Source organism: Pan paniscus, chromosome 2 (assembly GCF_029289425.2).
Source record: "Pan paniscus chromosome 2, NHGRI_mPanPan1-v2.0_pri, whole genome shotgun sequence".
Lineage (NCBI taxonomy): Eukaryota > Metazoa > Chordata > Mammalia > Primates > Hominidae > Pan > Pan paniscus.
The window spans coordinates 23457765-23471970 of record NC_085926.1 but is presented as its reverse complement, the minus strand read 5'-3'; the positions used below and the strand labels follow the sequence as shown (position 1 = coordinate 23471970).

The 14206-nt window shown below is 38.2% G+C and overlaps 1 protein-coding gene across 3 annotated transcripts in view; it reads right to left on the bottom strand.

Annotated features, from left to right (window-relative positions):
- The window catches only part of UBE2E2 (ubiquitin conjugating enzyme E2 E2), a 385761-nt gene that overhangs the window by 78692 nt on the left and 292863 nt on the right, over nt 1-14206 (bottom strand). For all 3 annotated transcript variants that reach the window (XM_034955968.3, XM_055109560.3, XM_003826171.5), the window contains exon 4: nt 12553-12685. In XM_034955968.3, coding sequence (XP_034811859.1) covers nt 12553-12685 — 133 coding nt within the window. The remainder of the gene's footprint in view (nt 1-12552; nt 12686-14206) is intronic.

Sequence of the window (14206 nt, the reverse complement as noted above, 5' to 3'; positions counted from 1 at the left end):
GATTGTGCCACTGCACTCCAGCCTGGGTGACAGGGTGAGATTGTCTCAAAAAACAAAAATAATAAAAAGAAAAAAAGAAAAAAAAAAAAAGGCAGGCAGGAAAGAAAGGCTGTAGGCAAAAAACTGAATTACTGTGCCCTTACCAAGATCACTTCATAGCTCAGTTAGTTCAGGTGCGAAGAGTAGGGGCTGCAGGACTGGAAATTAGGAGGCCAGGAGTTCTAATCCTGACCCTGGCCTTATTAGCTATGTGATCCTAATCACATTACTTATTCTAAGTTTTAGTTCGATTAAAACTGAAACCAAAGGCTCAAGAGGAGCTTAAAAAAAGTCATTTAGTCCACTGCCCTGCAGAAGGCCACTGCAACTACAGGTAATTATTTTGACTTACTTTAGGCCTGATTTAGGCACTTGTGAGAAAATTAATTTATATAATTTATTAACAACAAATGAGGTTTTTTCCTTGTAATAAAAGCATGATATTTTATGAGGTATTATTGTATAAGCTTTCCAGCAATAATACTCTATATGGAAAATAACTTTCCAATCCCCAAACAGTGAGAACTTAATGAAAAAGAGAAAATATCAGCTTTGTTAGTTTTTTCAGTCATCATTCTTTTCTTTTGGAAAACCCATTCTGGAAATTCATAGGTTCAAAGATTCAGTTTGGGTTGAAAATTGCCCATTTCTCTAGGTGAGATCATTTATTCTATCTAGGGTTTTAACACCCAAATCTGTGTCTGCTAACTCCCAAATCAGTACCTCTAGCTCATATGACTCACCTGAACTCCAGATCTATTAAGCTGTTGGCTGAATATTTCTGCACTTCCCACTCAGGTGTCCCATAAGTTCCTCACAGGCAACATATCCCTACCTGGTCATTCAGATCAGAAACCAGAGAGTCCTTCCTGATGTTTCAAACTAGTCAACAGTAGATATGGATGTCAGCGCTAACACAGTGGTTCTCAACAGGGTGATCCCCTCCTTCAGGGTATACTTGGCAACATCTGGAGAAATTTTTGTTGTCACAATGAGGGATAGGGGAGATTGCTATTGGCATTTAGTGGGTAGAGATCAGGCATGCCGCTATGTATTCTACAATACAAAGGGTAGCCCTTTACTACAAAGTATTATCTTGCTCAAAATGTCAGCTGGGTCAAAGTTGAAAAAATCCTATTCTATCATACCTTGAATGTAAATTCTATGCAAGATGGGGCATGCCATTGCTCACTTCTCTATGTTCAGTATCTAGACCACTGCATGGTACATACATGATTACTTAATAATGGAATGAGACGAGAATTTATACATTATTCTCCTTGTTTTTATCTTCACAGCTGAGCCTTAATTCTTTTCTGGGCTGAACTATTGTGTCAGCCCCTAATTGTTCTTTCTGTCTCCATGCTTCCAGGGCTGTATCTTACTCGTCTTTATATATCAAGGGCCTGGAAAGTAGTAGGGGCTCAATAAACCTCTGCTTTATAAATGAGCCTTAAAACAGGTATTTAAAAAAGCAACTAACCTACAAGAATTTTTGGCAGGTCTCTGTTAACAGCTAATATACTGATACCATAAGAAAAATTCACCTGATGGTTTAGAATAGGTATGCTTATATGAATCAGTATGAATAACTTTGTCTGATCCTAGATCCATTTTATTTTATCTTATTATTATTTTTTTTTTTGACACAGTCTCGCTCTGTCACCCAGGCTGGAGTGCAGTGGCGTGATTTCAATTTACTGCAGCCTCCACCTCCTGGGTTCAAGCAATTCTCATGTCTCAGCCTTCCAAGTAGCTGGGATTATGGGCGTGTGCCACCAAGCCTGGCTAATTTTTGTATTTTTTGTAGAGACAGGGTTTCACCATGTTGGTCAAGCTGGTCTCAAACTCCTAACCTCAACTGATCCACCCACCTTGGCCTCCCAAAGTGCTGGGATTACAGGCGTGAGCCACCATGCCCAGCCCCCTAGATGCATTTTATTTATAATTTTTGTTGACTGTCTGACTTTGTTTCTCCTTATTTTTGGCAGGACAAGACCTGCACCACACCTGCGAAAGGACAGGTGGTCCTATCTTCTCTAATTCATCAATAAGCCATGATCATGTACTGACTCTTCTCTTGGACAGCTGGAAACTAGGAACATTCATTTCTCTCTGTCTCATTTTCTTTAGACCTCCTGGAACAAATCTCTAAGAGGCTGCTACCTTACTGAGAGATCCTGCTCCAACTCTAATGAAAAGAAAAAATCGTATGTTTATTGTGGCACTATTCACAATAGCAAAGACTAGGAACCAACCCAAATGTCTAATAATGATAGATTGGATTAAGAAAATGTGGCACATATACACCATGGAATACTATGCGGCCATAAAAAATGATGAGTTCATGTCCTTTGTAGGGACATGGATGAAGCTGGAAACCATCATTCTAAGCAAACTATCACAAGGACAAAAAACCAAACACTGCATGTTCTCACTCATAGGTGGGAACTCAACAATGAGAACATTTGGATACAGGAAGGGGAACATCACACACCGGGGCCTGTTGTGGGGTGGGGGGAGGGGGCAGGGATAGCATTCGGAAATATACCTAATGTAAAGGACGAGTTAATGGGTGCAGCACACCAACATGGCACATGTATACATATGTAACAAACCTACATGTTGTGCACATGTACCCTAGAACTTCAAGTATAATAAAAAATATATATATTTTAAAAAAAGAAAAAATCAAGGAAATTTGATCACTTGCCATAAAGGGATTGATATTTGGCAGGCAGTCTCAGAAATGAACTCAGACCTGCCTACTGTATCACAGCTTGAACAAAATAACGTCACAAATAACTATCTAAGCAAGTAACAAATTTAAATAAAGTGGAGAATATTATATTTTTTCATTACACGTAGAATATTATTTCCCCATCCCATCTCTCAAGTGGACAATGAAATATAATTTGTTTTCAAATTTACAGACAATCAACACAGGGTGTCTGTTCCATGTCTTGATCTGGTTCCATAAAAGCCCTTTCCTATAAGGTTAGGAAAATGCCAAAACTGAAGCTTCATCTGGCTCAGTACTACAGAAGGTTTTCCTCTTTACAAGGATATTTCTTCCAGTATCACTTTATTGTCCTTAAATTTTATGTGCTTAGAGTGTTTCTCTCAGAGTTTCCAGTGTTCACTGTTTTATGGGACCAGTGAGTGGATCACTCAATACCCTTTGATGTTTGGGATACTGAAGACCATACCTGGAGGAGTTACCCTACCCTTTTCTCTTCAGAAAACTCACGTGAGGGGAGAGTATCACTTGTGTCATCTGTGAATCTTTCCTTAGAAAAGTCACCTCTTTTTGGTAAGTGAGTTGAACCTTTTCTGAGCCCTGAAGGCAAAGAAGATCCTCATTTTCCAAGCTTCTGAATGTCTCACTTCAGTCTCCCCTGTTCACATAACTTCTCCGCAGAAGAACATCCATCATGAAGGAATTTAGGCCTATCTACCCCTCCCAGTTATGCTGACAGTAATATCAACCAACACAAACTTCCATTTAGAGTGCGGTCACATTCACAGAGATAGGAACTCCAGGGCATGGAGAAGCACAGTAAAATACTTGTTTGAAACCTCCACCTTTATGGCAGGGCTCTTATAGGGGTGTGTCAGTAGATATCAGAGTGGCTGATTCACCACCACCTCTTCAAGGCTTGTGCAAACGTACAGTTGGTTGAGTTGATCCAACCTGAAAAATTAAGCTGGCTTGAGCAATAAGCATCTCAGGAGACAATAATAAACTAAAGGTCCTTCTTTAAAATTAGCAAACTGCATTAGACTATAGAAAGCTAGGAACAAACGTAACTTCCCAAAATATGGCTAAATTAAACTTCCTGTCAACCAAAAGGCCAATTTCCTATTAGCTTATAGGCATATTTAATTTGGCTTACAATAAAGTTGGTATTCTTTGCCCTGAAAACAAAACCCAATCCTACTTCTTAGTAATTACTAAACTGGTGGTAATTGTAGGTGGTGGCTGGACACACAGATATAATGTGCACAGTTTTAAAAGCACAAAGACAATGACACCATTTTGATCAATTTTTAATCATCACATTCATTTTGGGATTTCACACATTTAAGGATAGCATGCCATTATTAAAAGTTTATCAAAAGGAGCATGGACCAAAAAGAAAAACTGACTCATGTGATGTAAGCCAACCTATGACAGCCCAGTCATGACACTGAGGATACAAGGCCATTCTGACACTAGTTAAATGTGAAAATGATCTGTGAAATGTGAAGTAACTTCTTTAAAGCTGGCAAAATCCAGAAATCAATATTTATTATTTAACGTAGATATAACACGTTAGTCTGTGAATTAGAAACATATTGAAGAAAAGCCCCCAGTGTCTTCGGAAAGAGGATTCCTGGCAAAACAGAAAGGCACACAAAATCTCTTCTAACATTCTTTCCTCCTCAAACCATCTCTTTCCTCCTCATACTGTCTTTCCTCTCCCCTCAAAAATACTTGGGTTGGAGAATAATGTGATATAATTAATTCACACCAGAGTGTATAATCCAGGAACAAGTATTCCTTCTTCCAGGGATATAAGCAACCTCAACCTTCTCTATAATTGGAGATAAAAGGCTCAGTTTAGAACTGGGTTTAGATTCTGGTTCTGCTACCTACTTCCTTTGTGGCCTGTGCGCAACTTAACCTCCATGGAGCTCAGTTTTCTGATCCATGAAGTGGGGGTAATAAACATTTTGCTTATGGCACAGTTACATGCATTTAACTAATTCAACAAATTTTTATTGACTGCCTACTGAATCACCAGGTATTGTTCTACATGGATGAGATTAAAGGAGTGACATCAAAATAGACAAAGTTTCTGTGTTCACTGAGCTTACATGCTAATTGGGGAAAGGGAAACATAATAAATAAACAAAGAAATATATAACACCAAGAGGGAGAGGTGCTATAGCAAAAAATCAAGGATACTAGTGGTTGTGAGGAAGTTTGAGGAAGTTTATAGGGAACCTAAGGAGGCTGGAATTTGTCATCCAAGAACCTCTCTGAAAAGGTGACATTTGAGCAGAGACATCAAGGGAGAAATGAAGTGAGTCATGTGAATTTCTGGGTGGCATACAAACGCAGGCAGAAGGAAGAACAAATGGAAAGGCTTGTGAAGACGCATGCTTTGAGTATTTGAGTAAAAAATGATGGCTGGCAACTTTGAAAACTGTTCTGTGGACGGGGTGGTTCTATATGGCTTTATAGGCTTTTATTCAGGAGCTGGGATTAACTGAAGGGTTTAAGCAAATAATTTACATAATCTGACACACTATAGAAGGAAGCTTTAGGCTGGGTGTGGTGGCTCATGCCTGTAATCCCAGCACTTCTGAAATGCTGAGGTGGACGGATTGCTTGAGCTCAGGAGTTCGAGATCAGCCTGGGCAACATGGCGAAACCCCATCTCTATCAAAAATACAAAATTAGCCGGGCATGGTGGCAAATGCCTGTGGTCCCAGCCATTTGGGAGGCTGAGGTGGGAAGATTGCTTGAGCCTGGGAGGCTGAGGTTGCAGTGAGCTGAGATCACACCACTCCATTCCAGCCAAAAAAATAAAAAAGGAATCTTTCAGCATATGGGGTGTACTGTTGAAGGGACAAGGGTGGAACCAGGAAGACCACATAGGAGATTTCCACAATAATCTGAGGGAGGAGAACAGTTGACGGTGGTTTGCGCCAAAGAGTTTCTAGGGAAAGATGGTGAGAAATGTTTGGATTCTAGATTTATTGTCAAGATTGAGCCAGTAGGACTGGGTCTGGCTAGCTGTGTGAAAGGAGTCAAGAATGAATGTAAGGTTTTTAGTTTTAGCAACTGGAAAAATAGACCTGACATTCATTGATATGGGGAAGACTAGAGGAGCTGGTCTGGCTGATGTAGAATGGGGTAATCAATAATTTGGTTCTGGATTTGTTAAGTTTGAGATGACTACTGGATGTTCAACTAGAGATGTCAAATAGGCAATTCAAAATGTAAGAAAGAACTTGACCCACGGCCAAGCTTTATATGAATGCACGAACTCAGGTTAAAAACAAGTCAATTCATGTTATTCCATGACAACTGCATGTTCTCTAACCAAGGCTGGAGTAAATGAATGGGTAGTTGGGTTTACACACAGAAATCACTGCTCTTACTGAAAATTCTGGGAAACACATTCAACTTTCTTCTTTGAGTAGTAGCATTAACAATAAAAACAAGTACATAATAATAATCTAGTAAGGGTGCAGTTGTGGAACTCATTGTTGAACTTCAGTTACAGATCTCTCTCTGGCTTTCAGATGCTGAATATCACTGTTTCTTATCGTAACTAATTAGCTACTTTATTTATGAGTAGCCATGACCTGTCAATTTAAGGTTAAAATCTAATGAGAAAAATAAAGATTTTGAAAACCTGAAGACCCCATCTATTTCACTTTTCAAAAGCAGTGAAGGCCTTCTGCATTAGCTGACATTAGTAAGCAACCCATAGTTAGACTTTATAAAAAATAACAACAAACAAACCCATAAACTGATATGCTCTGAATTGATCTCTAGGATTTTAAAATGTACTTAGTAAAATTTGTAGTGAAAGAACAAATTATATTGTAAAAGATTTTGAATATCATTCTTAATTTCACTTACAGACACTTTACTGATGTGTGTAATTTTTTGTCTTGTTTTATAAAACACCTGAGGCACAAATTTTATCACCAGCAGATACTATCTTCTTGCCATTACCTGAGAAAACAGTGTTTCCCAGGAACATGGACACAGCATGTCTAACCTGTGCATAAGTTGCCTGAAATACTGAAAATAAAAAACAAACATGAGTGACTCTCTCACCTACCTAATTTCAAATCTATTTACACTTATTTTTTATGTCATGTACAGATTCACAGGGAGACAGAAAAAGCTAAATTAAAAATGCGTTACCCCTATGCATTTCTACTGAAAAGACAAACACCTGACCTGTTACCTAACATGAGTCCTTAGTGAGGATCTAAGTCATTACAATTTCTAAGACAGGCCGGTGGCGGTGGCTCATGCCTGTAATTCCAGCACTCTGGGAGGCCAAAGTGCGCAGACTGCTTGAGCCCCGGAGTTCAAGACCAGCCTGAGCAACATGGCAAAACCCTGTCTCTACAAAAAAAAAAACAAAAAAACCCAAAAATTAGCCAGGTGTGGTGGTGTGTGCCTGCAGTCCCAGCCTCGGGAGGCTGACGTGAAAGGATCGCTTGAGACTGGGTGGAGGTTGCAGTAAGCCATGATCATGTCACTGCACTCCAGCCTGGGCCCCAGAGTGAGACCCTGTCTCAAAAAAAAAAAAAAAAAAGAAAGAAAAGAATGTCTGAAACAGAAACATTAGACACAGAGTGTCACAATATTTTCAAAGTGTTTTTGGTAGAAAAAAACCCCAACATAATATATTCCATTAGTTTCTGAATTCTTCAAGCATCCTTGTTAATTTTATTTGATGTAAGACTTTTAAGATAAAATGTTTTTTATATTATTCACGAAAAGAAATAATGAGATAGGACAACAGTATACATGAAAACTGTCATACATATCACAGGTAGTCAAATAAATGTAAATTAATGCAACCATAAGATACGACTTTTCATCTATTGCCAGTAAAAAAGACTTAAAATCCTAAAAGCTGAGGGGAGTGTAGGGAAGTTCTACACTGTCATGTTGATGGTCACGATGTAAACTGATACAATTTTTCTGGAGCATGATTTGTCAATCGTTACCAAAAACTCTATAAACACGTGCAAACTCTTTACCCAGAAATTCCACAGCAACAAATTTAACCTGAGAAAATCATAAAAGTATAAAAATGTGTAATTATATGAATGTTCATCACATCACTGATTATAACAGAAGCAATGAGAAGAACCTAATTGTTCAGCCACATGAAAGTGATTAAATTTTGGTATATTTATACAACGGAATACTAGGCACCCTTTCTAACTGTAACACAATTAAATGTTTACTGGAAATATATAATATATGGCACGGGATGAAAATATAACATTAGATTAAAAAGTAATCATGAAGCCATGGGGAGTACGGCCCAATTTTTGTAAAAAGGTGTATGTGTGTTTATGTATGTATATGTACAGGCATGTACGTGTACATATTTATATGTATATGATACAAATGAAGGAAACAAAAGTCTTAAAACAGATATACCTAAATGGCATGAATAATCAGTTTGGGGGAGATTACAGGCAAATTTTTTCCCTTTTGCTTATCTGCAATTGTTTTTTAATTATGTAACAAATATGTAGGCTGCAAAATGAATAACATTAAAATACTTACATATTAAACTTTTAAAATAAAGTACAGATTTTGAGCACTTTGAGGAGTAATTTTATTTATTTATTTATTTATTTATTTATTTATTTATTTAGAGACAGAGTCTTGCTCCGTCCCCCAGGCTGGAGTGCAGTGGTGCAATCTCAGCTCATTGCAGCCTCGTCTCCTGGGTTCAAGTAATTCTCATGCCTCAGCCTCCTGAGAAGCTGGAATTACAGGTGTGAGTCACCATGCCCAGATAATTTTTGTATTTTTAGTAGAGATGGGATTTTGCCATGTTGGCCAGGCTGGTCTCGAACTCCTGATCTCAAATGATCCACCTGTCTCAGCCTCCCAAAGTGCTGGGATTACCAGTGTGAGCAACTGCACCTGGCTGAGGAGTAATTACCCATAAATTTAAAAACTAATTATCTATGAATCTAAAAGCTAATCCCCAGCAAAATGTAAAGGAACTTCTGGCCGGGCGTGGTGGCTCACGGTTGTAATCCAGCACCTTGGGAGGCTGAAGCAGGGGGATCACCTGAGGTCAGGAGTTCAAGACCAGCCTGGCCAACATGGCGAAACCCTGTCTCTACTAAAAATACAAAAAATAGGCCGAGTGTGGTGGCAGGTGCCTGTAATCCCAGCTACTCGGGAGGCTGAGGCAGGAAAATTGCTTGAATCCAGGGGGCAGAGGTTGCAGTAAGCCGAGATTGTGCCACTTCACTCCAGCTTGGGCAAAAGAGCAAACTCTATCTCAAAAAACAAAAACAAAAACAAAAACCAACCAACCAAACGACAAAAAAAACCCCCAAAAAACAAAGCAACTTCTACCTTAAAAAGATACTGAATGAAAACATTATAACATATGTCTACACTGAAAAATAAATAGGTGTAAAAAGCTTTTACACACACTAGCAGTTCATTACACTTTTCTTTTTGGCCATAATGTAGTATTCCTAGGTGGAGTTCTATTAAACAGGTATTTTCACAGAGAAATAATAATATCATTGGTGGTTAAATACTCAGCTGAAGACCTGACATCAAATGCAATGGACAATGTCATACAAGAAAAGATACTATGTAAAATGCCTTACCTACTTTGAAATAGTAAAATTGTGCTATAGGTTAAGTAAAAGGCATAACCATATAAGAAATTCGATGTACTAAAAATTGTACTGAAATATAGCATTTGAAAAGTACTAATACTCAACCTATTTAAAACTAGAATACTAAGTTTAATTAACATTATGTACTCAGGTAGTAATTGTTTTGCTTGCCTTATTAGAATTTAGGCAAATTCTGGAAGAAATTACTAGAATAGCTCATCTCTGATTTTAAAAAATTGGGCAGTGGAATATAGGGTGTTCAACCTGATCAAGCCCTACTGTGAAAAAGTTCCTGCAACAAGAAGCGGCATCTCGAATCATTCCTCTGACCTTTAAAAGCTACATTTGAGCTCTGCAGTGTTTAGAAGTCCTCATAAAAGGTTCTATTTATGATAATTTGGAAAAAATTATCTCATGAACCCAATCATGCTACGGACTAATTTTATGGTATGTATATCCACACAAATAACCATCAGATAGCCCATCAGATGTATTTATAAGCATCTGCTCTTATAAGTAATTCCCCCTGACACCCACTGCTTCCCTGGTTCATTCTTCAGAGTATTGGGAAATGTTGCAGGAATCAAAATGCATGGCTAACGTGAAAAAAAAAAGAGCAAAAGAGAGAAAAATACCAAGCAGCAGAGAAAAAAACCCAAGACAACTTGAAACATGTACTATTTACAGTAACAGGACACTAGGAAGGCATGGAGTTGTTACATCAAAACTATTAATAATAAGAGTATTTGTTTTACTTAATAGCCTTCACTACACCCCAAGTTTTTTCTCCCTCGAGTAACACATCTATCTACAAAATCTGACCTCTAAAACTGATATATTAGGAGTTGATAATTTGCTTTTAAATACTTTCCACAGATACCTATCAAATGTGCATTTGAATTGTGGTTCTAGGTACCGAAGTTTGCTTTTTTTTTTCTCCTTAGAGATTGTCTGGTCCAATTCATTACGTGGAGGGATTCCATTTTTTCTGGTAAAATTCTTGACAGGTAGTAACTCAGTTTTTTCTTGAACACTCCTAGTAAAGGGAAGTGTGGTGTCTCAGAGGTAGAGCTACACACAAGTTGACTGTCCCACTGTGGGTCAGATTTCCCTCAGAGAAAACTGAAATCTACTTCCCGGTAACTGACACCCTCCTGCTTCTATTTTTGTCCCATCCAACCATCCTGGATAAAGTCCAACCCCTACCCACACCATAGTCCCTAAAACTTTTGAGGACAGATAAAGCATTCCTCCCACGCCCTATTTTTACCAGTCAACTTCTCCAAGGCAAGTACGTATAATTCAGTGGAAAGTACATGGCCCCTGGAGTCAGACTTCAGTAGATTCCTGGTAGTACACTCTTGGAAAACCTCTCTAAGTCTCATCTATGTTTCCTCCTCTGTGACAGGGGAACATCCTAGTCTTACTGGAGTGTTCTGGAGAAGAAATGAGTTGGCAGAGCTGATGCCCAGTGGAGTGCACGACTCAGTGAAGAAAGTCAAGAATGCGATTTGACTCTCTCCCCCCAGCTTATTCTAGCTTTGTTTAATCTACACATTTCTGTCATTCAGAACTAGGATAAGCCCACACATTTTCTGAAACTACTAATCTCAAGGAACAGATCACATCAGATTTACAAGCAGCACAATAGCCTGGTCTGAGTTTTCCTCCTCCTTCCTCACTCTGTGCATCCTTTACTGTAGAGGCTGAGAAAGAAAGGTCCTTACATCCCTCATAGTACAACAGATACTCCAGGTGACATAAGGGCTGGTCTAAAGTAGAAAAGGAAGGTATAAGGGTCCCATTCAGTAAAGGGAGAAGATAAGTATTAGATTTACTATGGCTTTGTCATTGAAAACCTACCAAATGCAAGCTCTTGGTGGTCACCAGTGCCACCAGCCCTGACAGCTTGAATAAAATGTATTGTGTAATGTAGGAAGAAGTATGGGCTTTGGAGCCAGGCTTTCCAGATTCAAATCCTTACACCACAATTTGCTTGATGCATAATGCTGGAAAAGTTACTTAGTTCCTCTGTCCTTGGTTTCCTCATTGAGGGTAATTATAGCTACTACTTTTTGCTTTGGTAACACTATCTAAGCATCAATGGAAAGGAAGGAAGAAAGGAAGAGCAGGGGCAAAAAAGAGGAGGGAGGGGAATTATAGAAAGTCATGGTGAACGTCTAGTCTTATTCTTGTTTTTTTATATTGTTTACTCCAACCCACAATACAAACAAGTTTTCTATCCCTGTGCATTGTGACGTTAAGCCAGGGCCAGACGAGAATTCTTTCTTGGTAGTCAAAACATAGTGTCCTCAGGGTCATTTCCTTTGCTATAGTGGAGAACAAATGCTAATGGAGATGACACAATATTTAAAACAGTCAAATATCTGACTTATAGGCAGTAGAAAAGAATGTGAAGACTTTCTAAAGTATATAACCTTGGCTTAAATAAGTGAGAATTCTTTCATGTTCTGATTTCACTGCACTCTTCCACATCAGACATGAACATACATGACTTTTCATTGATTAGTTTCATTAATGAACTATTATAAATACTTTACTAAATTTTTTAACACAACTTTTAAGTCTCTGTGGGTCATACTTTCCATACTAGTCCATGTGTACTACATGTGAGCAGCTGAACTCTAGAGGCACCAAAACTCAAACCTCCATAGCTGGTGCTATAAACCTTGCCTAGGCAAGGCTTCCTCTGCCTTTAGCCTGATTCTTGCGCTTAGCTTGCTTGGGCTCTGGCTCCAGGCTACGTCTGATTTTCTGGGCTCTGGTACTCACCCTGGCCCAACCTTATGCCCCCATTTTCACCCATAAAACATGGTGTTTTAATGTTACATTAAAACATATAACAAAGAAAGGAGATAATGAGGAGAAAAAGGAGGAGAAAAAAAAACAATGAAATCAGTAAAAAGCTGGGGTGGAGGAATAACCTACAATTTTTTACATTGTTTCATTTTATACACTATCAATCCTGGGAAGCTGTCTGTGACAACAGAATAGACATGCATCCCTAGAATGCATATTTAAGAATAAGTATATGTATCTAGAAATATAATCCATATTGCTAAAAATCAATGAAAACTTCATACTGACCTTAGGGGGTTTAAACGGATAGTCTGGTGAAAAGGTAATGTCAAGAAAGAACACCCCTCCTTCATAGACAGATCCTGGGGGTCCCAATATAGTTGACCTCCATTCATAAATGTTGTCTCCTTTGGGTCCAGCACTGAAATAAGACATACAAATGAAATGTGCTTAGAAATTACATAAAGGCTGGAATTTAACAAAATCTATTTATGATAACCAACTGAGCAATTCCATAAAAACACAAAAAGTTAATCAGTTAACTCTCATGTTAAGATTCATATTGCCAATATTGTCATTATCCTAGAAGTGAAATATGTTGGTATCACTTAATAAAAGAACACCGAGATCCTCTTTTGCCATTCACAACCCTACGCCTATGGAACAAGAGTCCAAGGACTACAGGCCAGAGGTAGAAACACAAATGTTTAACGAAAGCATGAAATTATTTGTGATGTCAGAGACAAAATTTCAAAGTTAGAAGGACCTCTGGGGAATGACTAGTCTGATCCCTTTGCTAACAACTGAGAACACAAAGGAGGTTCAATGTTCATTATCCAAAGTCTCTGCTCAAATATCATATCCCATCTGAATCTTCCTTTCTTTCTCCCCACCCAAAGGACTTCCTGACCCATACATCATGACCAATGAGGTCTGTAGAGGATAAGATGTATCATTTTGTTTTATAACTGTGTTTTGCAACTAATGCTTCTTTCTACCCTCCCTAGAAGGTGCTTGAGGAACAGGTTGTACCTTGTCCTTAGTGCCTCTTAAGTCAGTATGTTGGATGATGATGAATTAATAACAAAGCAAGTGAAGAAGCCACATGGCTACTAGCAGTACACATGTCTCTGAGTTTCAGAGAATTTTGCTGAAAACAATATGGCCCACATGAGTCGAGTGAATTGTATTAGTTCTCTCAGGTGAAAAGAAGGGCAAAATGAGATTAGGATTTAGCTAATCCTAAGAATGGGCTCAAGCCATTCTTGGGTCTCAGCCTCTCAAGTAGCTGGGTTTACAGGCATGCATCACTGGACCACACCTGGCCCCTAGAAAATGTATTTTTAAATGAGTTGCAATAGGTCTTGTAAGGAAGCTATGAATAAAGTCATAAAAGATGTGTAAGATCTTTATGGAGAAAATTATATAAAACTTATTGAAAAATACTCATAAGAGTTAAATAAATGGAGGGAGATACCAAGTTTATGGGTAGGGAGACCTGATATCAAATGTCAGTTTCTCCAAATTGATTCATCATAATTCCAATTAAAAGGTCCAACTGCTTTTTAAAACCAAAACTCGACAAGTTGATTTTAAAATTTTTTTGGAAGCTCAAAGAAATTCCTCAAACTTTTCCACACATATATGAAAACCTGATTTATGTCAACTGATGGGACTAGGAAAAGTTTTTATATTTGAAAAACAGAGAAACTGGATTTTTACCCTCAGTAAATAAACAAATGCTGTTGCAGATGGATTAAATATTTAAATGCAAAAGTCAAAATATTAGAGTTTGACTGAAGAGAGTGACAAGGCAAGCTGCAAACTGAGAAAAGATATTTGGATCATATAAAAGTGACCAAATACTAGTGTTGAGAATACACAAGTTCCGAAGAATCAACTAAAAAAAGACTCTATTAAAAAAGACATAGACATTTCCAAA